The 20833-nt window shown below is 48.5% G+C and overlaps 1 protein-coding gene across 17 annotated transcripts in view; it reads left to right on the top strand.

Moving 5' to 3' along the window:
- Window positions 1-20240, top strand: part of RALGAPA2 (Ral GTPase activating protein catalytic subunit alpha 2) — a 326217-nt gene extending 305977 nt beyond the window's left edge. For 12 of the 17 annotated variants that reach the window (XM_024352228.3, XM_024352227.3, XM_024352230.3 and 9 more), the window contains one exon: window positions 16545-17620. In XM_024352228.3, the coding sequence (XP_024207996.2) occupies window positions 16545-16699 (155 nt within the window). In that variant the 3' untranslated portion in view covers window positions 16700-17620. Of the gene's footprint in view, window positions 1-13084; window positions 14767-16544 lie in introns of those variants that run through there. The other 5 variants (XR_010154291.1, XR_001712145.4, XM_063803184.1 and 2 more) reach the window with 5 other exon arrangements.
- Window positions 20241-20833: the final 593 nt, after the last annotated feature.

Raw genomic sequence — 20833 nt, 5'->3', positions numbered from 1 at the left:
GCTGAGTAGGAATGAACTAGATATAATCTTGATTTGAACTGAAATGTGGGGCAGTACAATGAGGACAGAGCATTTCAGCACCACAGACAAGCACGTTTTCGGAAGCATCTTCTAGTTTACATACTGGCTTCGCTTTTGAGGAATCCCTGTCCACTATCTGTTACTACTTCTACAGATGAAAACATTTGTCATTTGTTTACACTGTTATATTCTTGGGACAAGGGCGATCAAACCCAGATGAGCCAGCCAGCTTAAACTAAGAAATTGAGGTGAAGTCTGTTCTTCCGAGCAACAAGCCAACTGGAAAAATTGACCCTGAGCGGCTTAAGCTCCCACAGTGCACTTAGGACCCAATCAGACCATCTCTGGCCCTCAGTGTCATCAAAGCGGGGCCTTGGGCTTGGGCTCACATGCATATGCACAATCTGAGGAATTAGGGGCTCCTAGGTTTTCTTTGTATCCTCACCACCAGGGCTTTATTATTAATGAAGAGGGAGCATCACCTGAACACTGCATTCATTCTGCACTGTATTGGTAGCAGCAAGCCAGAAAGCAGCATGCAGCCCCCACTTCTAGAGGGAAAGCCCCAAAATCAGCCTTTAAGTCTGAAGTAAAAGTGGGAGATGCACTCGGTGGGAGTGGCCTGTGCCTGAAGCTTCCACTGTTGGAAAATGCCCTCTGCTTCTGACTCTCCCCATCCAGGTGCTGTTACCCATCCGCCCAACAAGCCCTGCGGGGGTGGGTTGGCCAGGTGAACAGGCTTGCGTTCAGGATGCGCCGTCAACCACACATGGTAGTGTAGCTGCTAATATATGAGCGCTCGGCATTTTTCAAAGAGCTTTCAAAACAAAATCTATTTTCCTAATCAGAAAATATGTTTAAAGACCATCGTATCTACCTTGTATCTATTCCATCCATTACTTGTATTGATAACACCTGACATGTAAAGATATTTCAACTACTTTTTTACCTAGCACTATAGTTTACCTTCCTTTTTTGACCAGCATTAAATAATCTAAAATGTAGCCAGTATTAAAATATTGGTTGCAATTAACATATATATGTTTTATGTATAAATACATTTATATACACATATACATTTCTCTCTCACACACACACACATATTGGGGTGGGGGACTAAATTTGTGCTTTCAATCATATCACCAAGAAAGAGGGACCGGCAGAGAGGCCTTGAAAGGGTTAACTGGAATGGGCACCCTCGACTGCTGGGAGGGACTGATGTAATCACTGCAGCTCACAGCCAAGTGCATCTGTTCACCATGAGGTCATTCTTCTGCATGCTAATGATTTGGAAAATCAAGTCTAGTGTTTGACATTATCAGAAAAGATATAAATAGTGTAAATCTTTGCTTTTTAGAAGTTGCTCTTATAAAAGAGAAAAAAAGGAACTTTACATTGGACCTGAGATTTTTTTCAGAACTGCCTTAAAGATTGTGTCTGGATCTAAAAATTTTGGAGGAATCCACTTGTGTCTGTTGATCAATCAATCCCCAGATCACTATTACAGTCACAGCTAGCAATCTGGTAGCCAAGGGCTACAGGTATGTCTCATTTAATATCTAATTTTAAGAATTTCCAAGTGCCTTTGTCAGAAGTTGATAGATTTTTCTCAAAGAATGTTCAAAACCAAGTTAAATGAGTGGTTCTTCTCAGAATACCCAAACTGACTTGTGTTTGCTGAAGATGCCAGTACTACGTATGGTTCCTTTCTGCTTCAATATTGCTATAGAGAGCCAGCAGAGGGAGCACAGGTCTTTGTTTATTTGTTAGCCCTGCATAAACACAGCGTTTGATTTCTCCAAGATATGGTCAGAAATACTTCCTCCTTTATGATAGGCTGGATTGTCAAGGCTCCAGGATTTAGAACAAGTGGGAGAAAATTCCTCACTATGCTTCATCAGAGTCTGCCACTTTTAATGTAGGTCGTATTTGGAGCTTAAACCAGATTAGTCTGAGTCGGTCTTAGGATGCCACTGCCATTCCTGCTATTGCACAAAACTGCAAACTTTCATCTTTCACACAATTGCTTGGACGCCCTCGTGGAAAGGGTTATTATGCCACTTACCTAATGAAAAAGACTTCTGTAGCTTTTCTTCTACAACACAGTCGTTATGTTAAGTTTGCAGAACCTTTGCCAGAAGACTCTGCCTGGTGTCACTGAGTCATTTTGGTGGCCAATAAAATCTTCTCCTAAAACTGCAGATGGAGGCACTTATGTTACACATTCGCCCCAAAGCAAATCTGAGATGTAGACACTACACAAACTCCTCTTAGAACTCACCAGCCTTTGCCCAGAGGGATATGGCTACACTCAGCTTTTGCTTGCTAAGGCCTCCGCACCATATGCAGCTCGTCATTCCGCATGCAGTCCTGACAGGCAGTCTTCCTTGGCCGTTTCACTGGGCAGTTAATAATCAAGTTAATTCCCAGAAACAGCACAAGTAAATCCTAACCCAAACCACCAAAAAGAGTTTCCCCGCTCATTGAAAGGATAGTCATGTGACAGATTCATCGCATTCATGTTCATTCCCTCCCTGTTAAAGTGGTCGTAATACGGTTTTAATTAATAGTGCTTCTTTTGAATTGTATGTGTTCAGCTTCCCCGTAACTTTGCTGAAGCCAGCAAAGAACATCATAGAATGTTGAACTAGAAGGGACTTCAGGAAAGATCATGTCTAACCCTGTCACGTTAATTTGGAGCAAGCTGAAGACCAACCCAGGAAGGGACCACCAAAGGTCATGGGCAAGTTGGAATCAGTGCCAACTCAATCTTCACCTCCCTATTTCACATGGAAATGCCAGCCCTGTGCCCACCCTATAGTGATAATCCCATAATCAGAGCCGTAGCTACCAGCTCTTTATTCATACTAAAGGCCAGAGTCAAATTTTACTCTATGCAGATAATACAGAAGTTTTCCCTTTTGGTCTCACTCTGTCGCCCAGGCCTGGATTGCAGTGGTGTGAGCACAGCCCACTGCATCCTCCCCGTCCCAGGCTCGAGCAATCCTCTAGCCTCAGCCTCCTGAGTAGCTGGAACTACAGGCATAAGCCACCACATCCAGCTAATTTCTGTATTTCTTATAGAGACAGGAGTTCACCATGTTGCCCAGGCTGGTCTTGAACTCCTGGGTTCAAGCGATCTGCCCACCTCAGCCTCCCAAAGTACTAGGATTACAGGTGTGAGCCCCTGCACCTGACCCAGAAGTTTTCCTTAAATACAAACTATCTTATATGACCATCTATTCAATAACTCAGCCATCCCACTCAGCACCCTCAGCACACTGGGCTGTAGCTGGCCAAAGTGTTGCCACATGTCCTACAGACAACTGCCTTGCACAGATGTTTCTTCTACCCCCATAATCCCTTCTGGACACAGCCCAAGTCTTCCTTCCCTCATAACCGGCTTGATTCTGACCACTTTTGCTTTGATTTTTTTCCAATTTAAGATGTATTCTTCTTGGAAAGATGGTACAACATTGATAGAAAGTTTTTTTTTATCAGCTATCATTCCATCACCAAGACCCAGTGGGATTCAATTCTGGCTTCACATTGGAATCCCCTGTGAAGCTGTAAAGATACCGATGCTTGAGTCTCTCCACTAGATTCGGATTTATTGGTCTGGGGTGTGACCTGAGCATGGAATTTTTAAAAAGAAAAAAAAAAAACTGAGGGTATTTTAACGTGCAGGCAGGACTGAGAACCACTGCCCTAAATCCTCTCTGAAATATTTAGGCCTTAATTTTAGTGCCATCTAACTTGTGATTACATATATCTTGATTTTCCTTAGCATATGTAAGCCTTTATCCTGCGTGTGTGTCTCCTCTCCATAATGGACTGTAAATTCTTTAGAGACTGGTACATGGGATTTCTTTCCTACTTGCAACAGGAGTGAATAGAAAGGAGGACAGAAGGGAATCAGGCTGTTGCTTTAAGCAGCACAGGTGTGTCTCTAGACCACAGATGTGTGGGCCTAATGCAAGATGCAGAGCAAACACTCGTAATTATGTTTCATCTGTCCCCTCCTTCCCAGTCTCTTAGTGAAAGTGGGCCACCGACAAAAAATCTGATAAGAAGCCGGTGTGGAGAAAGGCGGGGGAAGTCAGGAGCCAGCGAATCCACAGACCGAGTAACTGAAACTTGATTCGAGGTGCTTTCGTAGATGGTCTCGAGCGTTTTAAAGGGAATTATCGATCACCTTGTTTAGCACCACTTTAGGCTTCGTGCTTCTTCATCCCTTTGTTCTTTTAAAACTTTTTTACTCTCCTCGGTGTCAGCTCTGGAAGAGACGAGACAAGCATTCTTTTCATTTGCTTGGCTAGGAAAGTGCCACTGCTACCTGTCAGATGTTACCATCTCTGACGTGGCCCTTGTTGCCCCTGGAGGCTGCCACTGAGCAGGACTGTGCAGGGCACTTCAGGCAACACAAACTAAGGCTCTGGGAATCTCATGCAGGCCTGTGTCTCTCCTTCCCTTGTGAAGCTTGAAGTCTTATTGGAGAAAAGCAGACACTCGTGAGCCACAAAAAAAATGGCTATTTATTAATAAGCTCAGATAAGTTTCCTCCAAACTATAACCACATGCCAAAAAGATAGCCAGCCAGTGGTTTAGGCCAGTTGGGTTGAGATTTCCCTGAGATGGACCATGCCATTTGCCTTGTCAACTTGAGGAGAATGAAAACTTGCCTCGTTTGTATTAGATATTCTACTAAGCATCCTGCCAGCTGGTTTGGAACTTCCCCACATTGCCTAATGTCTGAGAACTGGAAGGCCCATGGACAAAAATAAAAAGATAGAGGATAGTAAATGTGAGAAGAGCAGAGAGAAAGAAACCACATGTTTCAGAGCCACTGCGGGGACAGTGACACTCCTGACAACCCTGGGGCTGGTGCTGGGAGTATTCATAGGTTCCCAGAATAAGAAGCGGCCTGAGATCATTCATTTTGAAGTGTGACCTTGCACTGAATCTGTTCCCTTGGCAGAACTCTGAAGGTGCGGTTTTTCTGTGAAATGCTGCGTTAGGTTCTGGGTTCCCAGTCCTTACAGGGTTTTAAGTGCAGGTGGCATCTTCCTCCTGCCTGACTGCTAATTACAGCTCAGGGGACGCTTTAGCAGTTGCCAAGAGATGGCTGGCAGGTACCAGGAATTTTTCTCAGAGACAATTTTTGGAAATAACTCTTAATTAAAGCTTATTTGAAATAACCTTGAGAATGTATTTCAGAAGAACCTGAAGCTCCCGACACCCCGGGTTCACATTCCTTGTGAATCGTGACTGGCCCTCAAGTCCTCCTGGCTCAGCAGGTGGTGCATGCACAACCTCAGCTGCTGAGGGGCCTCCTAGAAGACTCAATGGTTTTGCTCAAATTCCTGTTTAGGAACAGCCAAACCAAAGCAGAGGCCAAATGGAACCTCTCTTATTCGCAGTTAAGTCTTCTGACAGAAAGAAGAAAGAATATTTTATACTACCCTTTTGCAGGAAGATATAGGATGATAACAGGAACTAAACCTGCCGGTTCCTTTTTGCCCATTAGCCTTTAAAGTCCCTCAAACAGCAGAAGGAATAAAATCCCTTAAAAATGGGAAACATGCCCATCCATTTGAAATAAGTAACTTTACATATTTACAGCATTGATGTGGCCAAATTCACTTCTCAGTACACAAGAAACCTAGTAGCATCACAGTAGACAATGCCGAGAAAGAATAGGGAAAACCCTATTTTGTGGCCACTTCAAGAATATGAGACAATAAAATCCAGATGCATAGAGGACACGTTCCACCTACCTGTGCCCCCACGCAGAGGCTCCTCTTGCCTTTCCCGCAGCACTCAGCTGTGACCTGTGGTGGGAACCAGTGGCCTCCACCATCCCAGCATCTGTCTTCTCCTGTGTGGGATTGTGTGATCTGATCTGTGAGATTGCCTGAGGATATGGAAAAGGAATCATGGGTATGGCTTGGGAAGGTTCCACTCCCCCATACCCCTAATCTCAGGCAAAACAGGAAGTGTGCACACCTTGCCTTGCCAGTGCTGCTGAATGTGTATGGGTAGACTCTGCAGTCAGCGTGCATCCCAGAGCCCACGCGCAGTCATTAGGGAAGCCCTGCTCCCTAGCTACATCCCTAGGGTGCAGAGAAGCAGCTGGAGAAACAGCGCAACTCCAGTTAGCACCACAGCCTCCAGGTAACATCTGGGCATGCAGCTTCGTGAGGCCGGGCGCTCCGGACCAGGGTGACAGTCGCTGACCCAACAGCATCACATGTGAGAGTCCCAGAGGAAATAGATCACCACGGAGAAGGAAGGAGGAGGCCAGAAGTGGAAATCTGTAGCCCGCTAGGCTGACTCTACTCTTTCTCCCACTTACCCAAAGCTAGCAACTTGCTAGAGGCCAAATTGAGATATTAAAACTCAGGTCCACTTAAGACCTGGGGGCACAGAGGGATGCACCTTTGCTACAATTTAAGTAGATGCGAACTGCAGCTTCACTCCTCAGAGCATCTCATAAAGCCCACGAAAGTGGGTTTTCAGACATTCATCCCATAAATGTTTACCAAACACTGAATATGCCAGTTGCAGAGATGGGCAAGACAGACAGCAGCCCTTCCTTCACTGGAGGCTCACCTTCCAGACGGGAAAGGAGACGGCAGTGTCTGCTCTCAGGAGCTGAAGAGTGCTGAGGAGAAAAGACAACAGGGAAAGAGCCTTGGGAGTGCCACTGAGAAAATCCAACACACCTGGGGTGGGGGCGCACTTTAAAATAGGGGGTCAGAGAAGGCCTCCCTGAAAAGGCGGCGTGTGAGAAATGACGAGGAAGGAGGGGCAGGAAAGAGCAGGTGGAAGGGCCTGAGGCAGGGACTTTCCTGGCACAATCAAGGAACAAGGAGCCCAGCCGCCTTAGAGCTGAGTGAGCCAGGGTGGGCAGGAAGAACAGGAAGGTCAGAGTGGCCTTACGGGCAGAGGGCAAGAGCTTGGCTCTTGCTCTGGTGAGATGGGCAGCACACAAAGATGTGAAGCAGCAGAGTGCTGTGATATGACTCTTCCACGAAGGTCAGTTGGGCTTCAGTGGGGAGGGTGCACTGTGGGGATGGGGGACAACTTCCATGACAGTTTACTCGCCATGTATTCCCATCTCCGGGCACGCAACAGGCATGTCATATGTGTCTGGTGAATGAACAGATGTTATGCTCATACAATAGGTGTTCTGCCTGAACATTCCCTGGGGGGCACTAGAGGGGCCCTCAGCGGTGTCCCCTCACTCCAGCACCACAGAACATAGCCCCTGTCCTGGATTGCCCAGACAGGCAGAACGTGGAGCTCAGCCACGTGTCCCACCCTGCCCTCAAGACCCTGCAGATCCCCGTAAGTTCCAGTGGTCATGAGCAGGTGTGTGCATGAAGAATCGCGCAGATGGCCATCCCCACTACACAGAAAGTGATTCAAGAGACTTTAAACAACTCAGTGACACAGAAGGGCAAGGATGGGAGGCGAGGCTCCCTAGCTTTTTTTACTCTTACAAAAATGGTCTCCAGGACTCTCTGTGAACTGTCACCATTCTTTATGTACATGTAGAGATTTGCAGTTTACTGCACGCTTTCCCCAGAGTCCCCCCTCCCATGGGGCAAGATTTCTCTGACAGTTGAGGAATGGAGGCAGGCTGGTTTTTCCATCACCAGGTGGCTGGTCATGTCCAGACCAGAGCTCGAGCACTTAGGCCTCTCCATTCTCAGACAGGACTCATTGCTCCACCCTACAGCCCCGCTGCCTCTCCGTGCCTGCTGTGGGGGACCCACCCACAGGAATGAACAACCCAGTGGGGGAGAGGAGCCCTTCTTCAGTGGCAATGGCAAAATGTTCCTCCCTGAAGGCAGAAAGGACTGTTTTCTAGAATGTATGGCCTGTACAATTTATACAGTGGCAAAGACCATGCCACTTTGGCACGGATAACTGAGAAATTTAGCTAAAGGGTTGCCTACTTTGCAATTCAAAAGGAGCACCACAGAAATAATTCACATATAGAAAGTATCTTAATTATGGGCCAAAATTCTTTTCTGGGGACAAGACAGTTTTTATCGGTAAAACTACCAGACATTTCCATTGCTTCTGCAGTGTTTCCTCAGACACCTCACACAAATACCTAGAACTCACTGTCCTCCCACAATCACCATGGATCTAACTGCCACATTTTCTTGAGCTGTTGATTATTAGGGAAACTTTTAAAAAATAGTCCTGAGTGGCGCACACACTCCCAGTGTATCTTGGGACAAATCACACAGTAATCCCACCTCACTGCCCCGGTCACTCCTGAGTTGTTTTAAGACAGATCAATTCAAGTTAGAATAAGCTTGGGAGACACCCTGGAAGGGAAAACAAGTCACTGAAAAGCAGTGTGCCAGCAGTGGGGTGGCCCTATTTGCTTTGAGGATGGTGTGAGGTTTGGGGGGTGGCGCAGCAGGAGAGGTGCTGGTGGCATCTACAGAACCTCACAGCTGCCCTCATTCCCCTGCTTGCCTGGGTGCCCCAGGGGATTTTTTTTCTGAAATCTTGGAGCCACTTCTGTTGTGTCACTTTTGGAATCATGGGAATAGTAGTGCCACCCAGACCACCTTCTATTCCATTTTGCCATTTTAAAAACCAGCTTATTGAGATCTAATTCTCATACTGTGCAGTTCAACCACATGAAGTATACAAGTCGATGTTTTTGGTCTGTTCATTAGGTTATGCATCCATTACCACAATCAAATTCTATAACATTTCATCCCCCGCTTTAAACAGCCTGCTGATAGTCAATCCCCCTTCTCCCCGCCCACTCCTCAACTCTAAATAACCACAAATCCACTTTTTGTGTCTATGGACCTGCCCATTCTGGACATTTCATATAAATAAAATCATCCCATATGTGGTCTTTGGTGGCTGACTTCTTTCTTTTAGCATATTCTCAAGGTGCCTCCATGTGTAGCCCATATCGGTATTCCATTTCTTTTTATTGCCAAATATTCTGCTGTACGGATAGACCACATTTTATTGGTCCATTCACCAGCTGATGGACATTCGGGCTGTTTCCACTTTTGGTCACTGTGAATATTGCTGCTGTGAATGTTCGGGTCCTCTGTGGCCGTTCACTTATGTGAATTCAGTCTGGTAAAGTACACAGACTTCCCATGGCTAAGATGCAGCGGAAATCTTGGTGTTTATGTTCCGTGAGAGTGAGAGGGTCTGGAAACGTTTCTTTATGATGGCCTAACAAGAAAGTTGACACCAAGATATTAATTTTAAATTTATAATTTAGTTTAATTTAGTCATAGAGCCACACACAAGTACATTATAGTCATGGGAGAGAAAGAAAAAAATGCCAGGAAAATTTTTTTTACCAATGATCCACCTGCTCACTTAGCCCCTGCATGGGAGCAGCACGTATACAGGCACACGCTCCATGCACTTTCCCTTCCTCCCTCCCTTCCTGCCGGTCCAGCTGTCCCAGCTTTCGGCTTCTGAACCAAGGGTGATGGGCAAGACCAACAACCAGAAAGAGGAAGCCAAACCCAGAGTCAGAGCCAGGACCAGGACACAGCCACTGCTGCTGGATTGGAAATACTGGAAGCCATCCTTGGGCCATTTGGAGATGTTAATTAGGCTGGCTTATTCCCACTGGCCTTGGGTTGCCAGTGTTGAGTGTGTGGGCTTACCCCATCCACTGCTTGCACCTGTTCCCTTCCTCGGAGCCATTCCAAGGGGTCTGAATAGCCCAGACAGCTCTCTGATCTCCCACTCTGTCCGCCTTCCTGCTGGTAGGATATTTAGCACTTGCCTAAAGCTGGAGCCCTAGTCCACTGTTTCTCTCCCTCATCCATGCCAGCTCTCAAAATCATTCTCTTTCCTAATTATCTTGAACCAGTTAATCATTTTCCACACTGACTGTTCAGTAACCAGGATCCAAGGACAGGCAGCAGCGTTTCTTGTCTGACCCTGCCCAGCCTCATCCCAGGTGGCGGTTCTGGATGGCAGCCTTTCTTCAGAGGCAAGAAGCTTGGTTCAAAGCCTTGCTCTCTTGCTATCCCAGTGAGTACAGCTGGAGAAAGCATGCCATAGAAAGGCCCACCAATTCCTGGAACGCCTCTGCTAGGCGGAGCCGCACATAACACAACACATCTCCAGCCAGCCTCTTGTTTCCTGTGCTGCTTTAAATCCCTGTTGATATCCAGAGTATCGGAGAAGTCACACAAGGTGGAAGAAGCAAGACATCTTTCTTCAAAAGTGACTTCTGGATTCCCCCGGCTCAACTCTGTGTCTGAGCCGCCAGTTGGCCACAGTTTGGCCTTTTGGTGTCTGAGTTAAACTGCTAAGGGCTGTCCCCGAGGAGTCTCGCTCAACTACTCTTAGATATGAGTAGGGCTGGCTTCGATTCCCAGCACCACAAATAGGTAAAAATGACTTCAAATTTAAGACACTGTAACCCTATAACCTAGTGTCACAACTTTTTTTTTTTTTTTTTTGAGACGGAGTTTCGCTCTATTGCCCAGGATGTAGTGCAATGGCATGATCCCAGCTCACTGAAACCTCCACCTCCCCAGTTCAAGCGATTCTCCTGCCTCAGCCTCCCAAGTAGCTGGGATTACAGGCGCCCACCACCACACCCAGCTGATTTTTTGGTATTTTTAGTAGAGACAGGATTTCATCATGTTAGCCAGGCTGGTCTCAAACTCCTGACCTTAGGTGATCCACCCGCCTTGGCCTCCCAAAGTGCTGGGATTACAGGCGTGAGCCACCGTGCCCGGCTGTCACAACCTTTTATCCATTATCACCCCACCGTGGAGCCTTCTGAGACATTTTGGTTTCCTAATTTGTCCCCTCCCCTGAAACACCACAGAAACACTGTGTATCTGTTTACTTACAGTACTTAGACCTGTGCTGTATGCATATAAAGAGTAGGCTATTTTGCCACCCCAAGGGGTGATATCCCCTCATTAGACTGCATGCTGTAACTTTTCTCCCAGATCCCCTGGAGGCAGCGGTTTCATCTGCTTTGGTCACCACTGTAACCCAGAGCCTAAAACAGTGCCTGGCACATATCTGCTGCTCATTTGACAAAGGGATAGGACAGTTAGGCTTTGTGTCTCTCCCCTATCCCCCCCAGACGTCAGGTCCCTCCTGGCCTCTTCCCACCCCCCATCTCCGAGCACATTGCCCTCCAGGTGCCCTCCACACTGCCCAGGTTGGTCAGTGCCCTGTGCGTACCCCAGAGATGTATCAGGAAGCTGACAGCTTACTCCTCTGCTCCACGACTGGAACCCCACCCTTTAGGAGCACCGCCGTGTGTCAAGGGCAAGTGACATTTGAGCCCCATGGAATAATCAAGGCAGCCCCCAACTGTCTCTGTCTTTGCATCTCCTTAACTCAACCATGGATTGGCAGTTACTGAGACATTCTTTGTGGTCCAGCACACCACACCAGGCTGCGTCTGGGGACGCACAGGAGAGGGGCAACCCAGTCCTCATCAGCAATTACAAACAAGTCCTCCATTGTTAGCTGCGCCATCTGCTTTCTTGGTTTCTACCAATCGGGTGCCTGTACGCACAGCATAACCAGGGCTGAGGGGCTGCAGATGAGTGAGATCAAGGAGCGCCTTCATAAAGAGACCCTTTGCTCACACTGGAGGGTGTCAGTGGCATGGTGCTCTAAAAGCCGAACTTCCTCAACTCAAGGAAGACCCACGCAGATATGCTCTATGTTTGCCCTCTTCCATGAGAGGAAATGGGGGCCCTTCGGTACAGCACATTGGGGGGAAATCAGAAATCTAAATGATTAATCATCCCGAGGATCCACGGAAAACATTCTAGCCCATGACCAACAGTCAGCAGCAGCCCAGAACCTCTTGTGCCCAAAGAGCACAACCAGGTGTGGAGAAGGCACGGTGTTAACGGTGGTTGGAAATCAAACCAAGGATCATACACGACCCACGATCAGTTACTGATCCAGAATCTCCTAACCCCAAATAATTTTCTTGGGAGAAAGGGACAATTTTCATCAATAGACTGGAAAAGATGTCTCCATAGCAGTGCACGTTTCTTTCATGGAGCCTTGGCTAAAAGAATGTTAGTGGTCACCTCCTGATGGCTGCTGGAGCCACCATCTTAGAAGTTTGCCCCTGTCACTGTGCCAACCTTGGCAACCTTGGCAGAGGGGGTCAGCAGAAAATCCACGTTTACAACTGTGACTGTGCAGACAATGGTCCACGTCACTGATAAATGTCCTTTGTCCAGATCTGATGGTCGTCTAGTGACACAGAATTCAGGAGAGTTGTGGGGGCTGAGAGTTCAGGAGAAGCTACTGCCTGGTGCAGAAAGAGGATGCATTCGCCAAGGAAACCCCGCCGTAGGAAATAGGATGGCGTGGAAGGGGTGGAAGAACCTGTCACAAAGCATAGAAAAGCTAAGATCCCCCTCAGTTCTGTGTGACTACTGAGAACCTGCTGCTCTGTGGGTGAGAGTGACCTTAGGGTCCAATTTCACCACTCCAGGGAACCCTCCCAAGCTTTCCTCTGCACAGGATGCTGCGTGTTCCCTCCCTGGGGACTGTCATATTGCAGGTGACACCAGTATTAACACACTGTGTATAACTCAGAAACCTGTAAAATGAAACTTGGAGACATGTAAACTTGCCCACCTAGGGGGTTTCAATTATTTTTTCAGGTCATCCATTTCAAATGCTTGTCTTGAAAACACTTTTATCTTTGTATTTTAAACAAAATCAGTCAGGAAAAGTTGGAGAGCAGGAAAAGGATATAGCTGTCAGTGCTGTTCAGCATCTGTAGGGCTCCTGACAAGGTCTGCATGCGTAGATCCTGGGAGTTCTAATGTCTCTCTCATTTCACATTTGTAAACACGACATCAGCTTGTATTTTGTCCTATCAAGTAGAATTTTCAAGTGAATGTTCGGTTTTTACTGATTGACAAGGCTGCAGAAATGCTTGGGCAGCTCAGGGATCAATGTATTATTAGCACTGTGTTAGTTATCAAGTTGGAGCTGTGGGGGTGTTGTGTTTGTATTCATTCCATTTTGTGTTCTTTCCCTTCAGATTAAAACACGTAAAGGTCTCATTTCAATATTTGAGCAAGGTAAGACAGACACTTCAGTGGATTTGTCCAGCCACCCTGCTTTGGGGAGGGGGTGGGACTTTTCTAATCGGCTGCCCTCGGTAGCGGACCCTGCATCAGTGCTCCTCGCCCTCCTGGGCCTTCCCCTCCCCGGGGGCCCTGCCCACACTCCTGCCCCTGCATGTCTGCGCTGCCCGGGGAAGCCCAGCTTTGCCTTTCTTCTGCCCGTGCACTCGGGGAGGAATCCGACACCAACACCTGCCATCCCGGAAAATGTCTTTGTCGCCTGCCCTTTTGTGTGTGGGGCTGCAGGGAGCCAGCGGGTGCTGGGGCCGCCCCCTTTTTTGTTGCCCAGGCCTGAAGGAGCAGGGTCTTGAGATGGGCCGATAAGACACGGCACGTGCTGGGCCGGCCTTTGACCGCCAGCCTTAATGGAGGCCTCTGAGACCTCCATGCGGGGAGGGCAGGTTGTGGCGGGGGCTGCTGAATGGAACAGCTGGGGAAGGAAAAGCGGACAAAAGCTGCTGCGGGAGCGCAGAGGGTGGAGACCTAGGAATGGGCTGCGGTCTAGGACCCAGAGGATAGACTGGCCATGGCAGGTGTGACCTCCCCAGCCTGCCTTTCTGTCCTGGGTCTGGGGTCCAGGCCCTGCCCAGAGCGCTCTGATGGATGGCAGCCGCCTTGGCAAGGCTGTCTGAAAACCCTGTCCGTGTGGCCTGGGCTGCACCACCTCCCAGGCTCACAGGCGGAAGGCGAGCAGTTGGTAATGACAAGGATCACGGCAGTGCCGTTCACAGGAGAAAGCAAGTGAGCGAGCTGCCGTTCCTGAGCCTGTCGCCCACAGTGGAATGCAAGGCACAGACACCAGTCACTTTGTCTCAGTAAATATGGAAGTGGGATGTTAGGGTCCAGATTTGTTGGTTTATCCAAACCTTCACCCTCCTCTGCCAGGCAGGGCTGTTGGACCTGCAGGCCAGAGGAGCAGCCAGCGCCACAGCCAGCCGACCCTCCAGCCAGCTGCCCTTTCTCTTCCCCTCACCCGTGGCTTAAGCCCAGTCCTGATATTGTCCCAAACTGGGCTCACTCGTGTCAGCCCCAGCAGGTGACACGAGCCTCAGAGCCCAGGTGCTCATGTCAAGATGGGGCAGAGAAGGGTTGTGCAGTCCCCTCCCAGCAGGGCACCTTGCTGCAAAACTTCGCATTTGCCAAGACCCCCGTCTCCATGCATGTCCTGCTCCTGCCGCCAAAGTGGGGAGGTGAGGTTCGAGTGTCCTGTGAATAAATCCTTGGCTTCCATCACCGGGAAGAGGCAGTGCGAGTGGAGCAAAGCTGCAAGTGGACGTGTCATATCAGGAAGGCGGCCGTACCTTGTGTCCCTCCTACCTGTCCTGCAGCTGCCACCTCCCCACCACGGGGTGCTGTGGCACGAGGGCCCAGTGCAGATGACGGTGTCCCAGCAGAAAGCTGGGGACCAGAGGCCTGTGTAGGGCACTGTGGCACTGGCTGCAGCCCAGCTGAGGGGTGGCTTTGCCCTTTGCCCCTGGCCATGGGATCCCTGCTTTCAGGTGCACAGGCCCCCTTCTCTGCAGAGCTTCCTGCTGTTCTCCAGGCTCACTCAGCGGGACAAAGCTGGCGTTCCTCTGTCCATCTGCAGGAACTCGAGGTGCACCCCTCTTTCCCTCTTTATCCTCCCTGGGTGAGTGGGTGGGGCAGAGGAACTAAAATGTTTTCCTTCGAATCCAGAATTAGCAAAGGTTCGCTCTTTCTCTTTGGATCTCACTTTATATCTTTCATTTACTTGCCTTTTTTTTTTTTTTTTTTTGCTTCTTTATTCGAATCAATCTGATTACCATAGTGGGCTGGGCTGTTGGAATATTGTCTGGGATTAAATCAAGTCTGTTCTCCCATGCTGCCCCACACCCTGGATTAAATGCCAGTGCCCACCACCAGCTGCGAGGGGATGGAGAGATGCCTTGTAACAATCTAGCTTCTCTTGTGGATGATGGTCTAGCTGTGCTGCCTTTGTCAGAAGCAGCCTGTTTTTGTGTTCTGGGGTTTTTCATGTGTGGTGTTTTTTTTGAGACTGGGTCTCACTTTGTCACCTAAGCTGGAGTGCAGTGAAGCCATCACTGCAGCCTTGACCTCCCAGGCTCAAAATCCTCTCACCTCAGCCTCCCAAGTAGCTGGGACCACGCCTGGATAAGTTTTGCAATGTTTTTGTAGAGACGGGGTTTCACTGTGTTTGCCAGGCTGGTCTGGAACTCCTGGGCTGAAGCGATCCGCCCACTGCGCCCGGCTGCAGCCTGTTTTAAAGATGAGAATAGTGAGCCTTCTCTGTATGCCCGACCTTACTGAGCCTAGAAGAAGGGAGGCAACCGTGAAGCCCCTGGACTCTGAAAGTACTGAATTTCAGAACACCCTGAGCCAGGCTGCCTCCATAGGTCCAAGCACGTTTGCAAGTATTGATTTTGGAAACTCTTCCTAGAAACAATAAGGGAAGGTCAGAGAATGAAAAAAGATGCTGTCTGTGAATAAAATAACGGACTTAAATTAATTTCAAATGCCAATAATAATAATAATTTCAAAGGCCAAAGCCCTGCAAGTGAATCACGCAGGGAGGAAGATGTGGAAACTCTGCTTTTGAGGTTGGTTCCCAGCAGAGGTCATGCAGGAAACGTGGGGCATAATACAACAGGGTTTAAAAATACACTACGAGGGGAAGGGTGATGAAATGATCCTCTCGCTCGCAGAACGGTGCTAGGGGAGACCCAGCTCCACCCGCAACAGTGGCTTGGTGTTGCAGCAGGCATTCTTGTATTCCTCTGAGCACACCGACAGCAGCCCTGGGGAAGCGGGGGGTGCAGATGTGCAGGTTTTAATTGTATTCCTTTTCCCTCCAGTGATGAACAGCTGTATGCTTATCTGGACTCATTCAGACAAGCAATTTAGGCCTGACCTCTAGTCTTAGACCCTTTGGGGAATAATCGAGTTGTAACTCATTGTGTAGAATATCGATATGTAAACACGTGGAGATTCCAGGAACACCGCCAGGGATCTGCAGAGCGGCCTCTGAAGTTTCACGGGCTTTTCCATGGACTCCAGCCACTGCTGCTTCAGTGGCTCTTCCTCCCTTTCACTATGACCAGATGCCTTTTCTCTTCATTCTTTACTTATGAATTGGACAGTAGGTCTGAATTAATTTCACGAGATTCATAGCTTCTTTTATGCTGCAGAAAAGCCCAGGGCAAAGAATAAGAAGAAAGACATTCATGTGTTTATTCATTCAACAAACATCTTTGCCGGCATAGCGTGGGAGGAGGTCACCAGACCCTTCTCCTGGGAGTTTCCCTCCCTTCTGAGTGCCACAGATCCTCCCTGAAATGTGTGGCCGTAGAGCCGCCGTTGCCTCCATGACTTAGCAGTTCTCTGCTTCCTTTGCAGGGGCCCTGGCCTCAAGTCTGAGTGCTGACCTCGAAGAGCCCCTGAGTGAGGAGGAGACAGAACACCCTCTCCTGCCTCTGCCCCGAGCCACTAAACCCAGAATCTCCAGGAAATTTCGTTGCTGTACTAGTGCCCTCAGCAGGTCTTCCCATTAGTGGACTTCTGAAGCCCATGGTGCATCCCACTACCGTGTCTCAGATGGGACTCAAACTAGGCTGTATCATCTTGTGCTGAAACCTCACAAACCTTGGACTTCCAAAGAAGAAAAGAAAAAGTCACCAAAAACCAGAGATGAACCCACTGACACGTGGGCATTGGTGTGGCTGCTCTGGGCAGATGACAGCAGGAAAAGATTCTGCGCTTTCAGGGAGGGGGCAGAGGGCAGCTTGCTTCTGCACCCCAAGTTGTTTCTTCTCATTTATGAACCCAAGCATGATTCACAAAGGGGCTGGCAAAACAATTGTCTAATTGAGGAATTTGATCTGCATTGATTTTGCTAGTTCCTTTTATGTTAGGATTTATGGTTTACTCAAAAATTTCATCATCATGGAAATTGGCTTTCCCCGGGGTCTTTTGCCCAGGAGAAGTTTTACCTCAGTTGTCCCGTGTTTTCCCACATGGTACCTGACGCCCGCTAACTAAGCAGAGGCTCTCCTCACCACGCAGAGGCGCTTCAGGTCATGACAGTGATGCCCCTATCTTAGAACACTCAGAAGATTCCAGAAATACAGGGTCCTGTCCTTGCATAAGTTCCTGCAGGACAGGAAGTGTCCCAAGGCTCAAAACAACACAGACCACATCCACACAAAAGGTGCATGCCGGCTTCAGGCGCTAGGCTGAGACGGGTACCCCCCAAATGGCCTTGTGCCTCCAAAAGCCTCACGCTGCAACTTTGCTGCTCCTGTCTGTTGCCCAGAGAGGCCTCATACAGGCCTCAGAAATGTTTCTTGTCACACAAAGCTTTCGGTAGCAGATTCCAAGCAAGGGGTTTAATCCTTACATTTTTGCCCATTTGGCTCCAAGGAAGGCTTATTAGACCTGTTTTCTTTTTTTTTTTTTTTTTTCTTAAAAACAAAATGAACAAATGAATGAAAAGAGAAGCAATGGTGAGCCCTCTCCTGCTGGGGGGCCCTGGGTGGGCCTTGCCTGTCCTGCAGCAGAGAAATCAGTCAGCAGCAAAGAGCTGCTGGCGCAGGCCCCAGGCTGTGTCCTGGACCCTTGACCTGCCTCAGAGCTAGAGGTTTGCTCCACCCCGCGCTTCACTTGGGAAGTAAATCCAAGAAACTTACCAGAGTCCATCGCCACTGCGCAGGCTTTGTTCTCACAGCGGCCAGGTACAGAGCAACGCCCTGCAGTGGGAAGGGACAGCAGCACGAGAGACGCAGCCCCTAACTCAGGGCTTATGATGGGTGGGCTGGTCCTGGGAAAGGCGGGCCCTGTGCGGGAGGCCTCCAACCTTCCTGTGCCCTCTGCCCTCTGCCCTTGCACACACTTGTTACCTTCAGGCTGCTTGGCCACCCAGGCCTGAAGAAGCCTTCTGAGGCTCTCACCCCATCAGAGCGGCCATTTTCACTGAGGAGCCAGTTTTTTCCATTTGCCATGGAGCTGGTTTGGCTGGAACCTGGCCTTTGTAGGGAAAACGGGGAGACTCAGGAGCCAGACTCACTCTTGGGACAAATGAGAAAGAGCTGAGCCAGTCGTTCCTGTCGGAAGGGCGGGCCTGCTCATTCTGGCGAGAATTTGCTTTTCTGCTTTATAGGGGATTGCAGGCCAGGCCCATTGACAGGAGCACCTTGAGAGCCACCTGAACACGAGAATGAGGGTGCCCCAAAGTGGAAGGAAGCTTCTGGCCCCTGGGCCGTTTTGGGAAGGGCCCAGGATACTCACGGGGGCTGAAGGGCAATGTGAAGAGTGACTGCAAGTCCTGGCATTTTCTGTGGTGTCAGCAAACGCCCCTTTATTTTAAATGATTCCAGACATCTGGGCAGCGTAGCTTGGCCACCATCACTCAGGCTTGATCCTGCTGTTGAGCTGCTCCTGTCTCCTGTTTACCTCACTCCTGTTGGGAAGGCCATCACATGCTCCTAGGCTCCAGAGTCCCCTGTAGGTCTCTACCAGCAGGTCACCTCTGGGAGAACGTTTCATCTTCAGGCTCTAGAAACTCCTGTTGCGGAATTGCTGGCTTTAGTAGAAAAGATATGTCAGGATTTAGAAATCGTATTGAACTCTCCTGGACTTCTGCTCCATGATTTCATTTTGCTTTCACGAACCAGCAATCCCGACCTTGGGATGGGAAATTCAATTGTAGGCAGCAAATAACTCAACCCTCCTGTAACCCCTGAGGATTATAACGACCCCATGACCCCCGATGACAGCCAGCAGTTTGGTGACTAGAGTTTTTTGAGCCTGCCATTCTCAGTAGCAGCTTTGGTCTGGAGATGGAATGTGGAGCAGGGAATCTGACAGCCACGTTTCTCGTGATCACATGGACTGGAGTCGTTTTTGTTATCTGGGGTGGAAAATTGCAATGATCAAGTTTCTTTTTTTTTTTTTTTAACTTAGAAAAGCAAATATTGTGTTTTTGTAATAAATCCCTTTCAGCAAAATTGCGGAGGATCATTCATCCACTAGGGCCCCACCTGAGTCACAGCGCTGACTCATCACGGTGGTACCAGTAGGTCAGCCATCTGGAAACAGAAGTGGCCCTAATTGGGCCAAAATGTGGTAAGACTCGCTGGCCTCAGGCAGGGCCAGGCCAGTTCCCTCACTTCTCTGCACACCTATTCCCAGATTCCATCCAGAGCAAAGCTGATGTTTATCGTCTCATTGTACTTAGGCTTTCGTACTTTAAAAAATTATGACTTTTTAAAAATAAGCCTTCAGCAGACAGAAGTGAAGAAATTTAGCCTGGGTTGCCTCAGCAACAAAGTCTGCAGTTCGTAAGAGCTACATGTTGGGGAAGTGGGGTGACCCAAACTTGGTGACATAGGTTGATTGATCAGACCCTTAGCCTTACAAACAAGAGCTCATGCAGATCCACAGAGCCATGCACATCCTGTCTTCCTGACCTTCCTCAGGTGGCACCACCTGCGCCCCATGGACCTGCTGTATCGGTGTCATGTGGAGGTCTGATGAATCCTTTAAAACCTAACTGTGATGTCGTAAATGTAACTGTGCTACCTTTATATCTACTGAAGGGCAGCGTCTGCATCCGAGGGAAATTCAACATGAAACAACCATCATTTTAGTTGCGCTCAGTCTGTCCATATGACATACACATGAAGTGAATGTTTCCTTATGTTTTCAGGTCTACAATGTTTAGTACATGTAAATAAGGAAAAAATTTGATAAATATGGTAAATTAAGTTATAGCGTGTCATTTGATTCTTATTTTGCTGTCTCTTGTTATTTAATTTTCCTAATGCTGCACATCTAGGTTCCTTCCTAGGTGGTGGGAACACCTTGCAGACGTGTGTGCACCAGGACACACCGCGGCCCAGGCAGCCACGCCGAGAAAGCACCCATCTCCACTGATGGCAGCCACCCGACTCTCCAGTTAACCTCTTTTACGCTTTAATTCTGATTTACTGTGATGATTTAATAAAGTGGAAACACAGCACTTCAGTGCTATATGTTTCTCTCATTCTCATTATAGTTTATAAGAAAATAAAGTTCACCCTGGCATCTAATAAAAAAGTGGCTTTCATTTTTATTGGACAGAATTGTTTGAAAGCATATTTTAACCAAAGCCTAAACATGTATCCAAAATGGTAGCTGGTACCAATGCGGGGAAGCTTACCAACATGTTAATGTAAAATTCACCTCGTTTCCTAACATGGAATACTGAGATCCAGTCACAAGAGGCTCTGAATCCAAGCATCATGGTTCTAATCTACTTAAATCGCTTTCTCTCTTCATGATTAAAGGGCTGGTTCAGTATCACCTGCTACCGCAACATCCATCCGAGCCCACAATGAGCTGTGCCCCTTGCTCCATCTCTCTCCAGGGCAGCCCCCATACGAGCCACCCTTCTAGCGGTCAGGAGCCCCTATCCCTGATGAGCAGGAGACAGCCTTAAAGGGCTTGTCTGTGTGAGTAAGTGATAGACAGGGTGTGATAACAGTCCCTTGGTGGTATGGCTGAAGCCGGGCTGATGCCCCCGTCTAAAGACCCCAGCCTTCGCATGACAGCCTGGCCAGGTGGCCTCTGCCAGCATCGTGGGCTACTCATGGGCTAGGCAGCAGTGACCTTTCAGGACATTGTATTAGAAGTCTGTAAAAATCATCCAT

Source organism: Pan troglodytes, chromosome 21 (genome assembly GCF_028858775.2).
Source record: "Pan troglodytes isolate AG18354 chromosome 21, NHGRI_mPanTro3-v2.0_pri, whole genome shotgun sequence".
Taxonomy (NCBI): domain Eukaryota; kingdom Metazoa; phylum Chordata; class Mammalia; order Primates; family Hominidae; genus Pan; species Pan troglodytes.
Note: the sequence above shows the minus strand (reverse complement) of the source record. Positions and strands in the feature narration are given on the sequence as shown.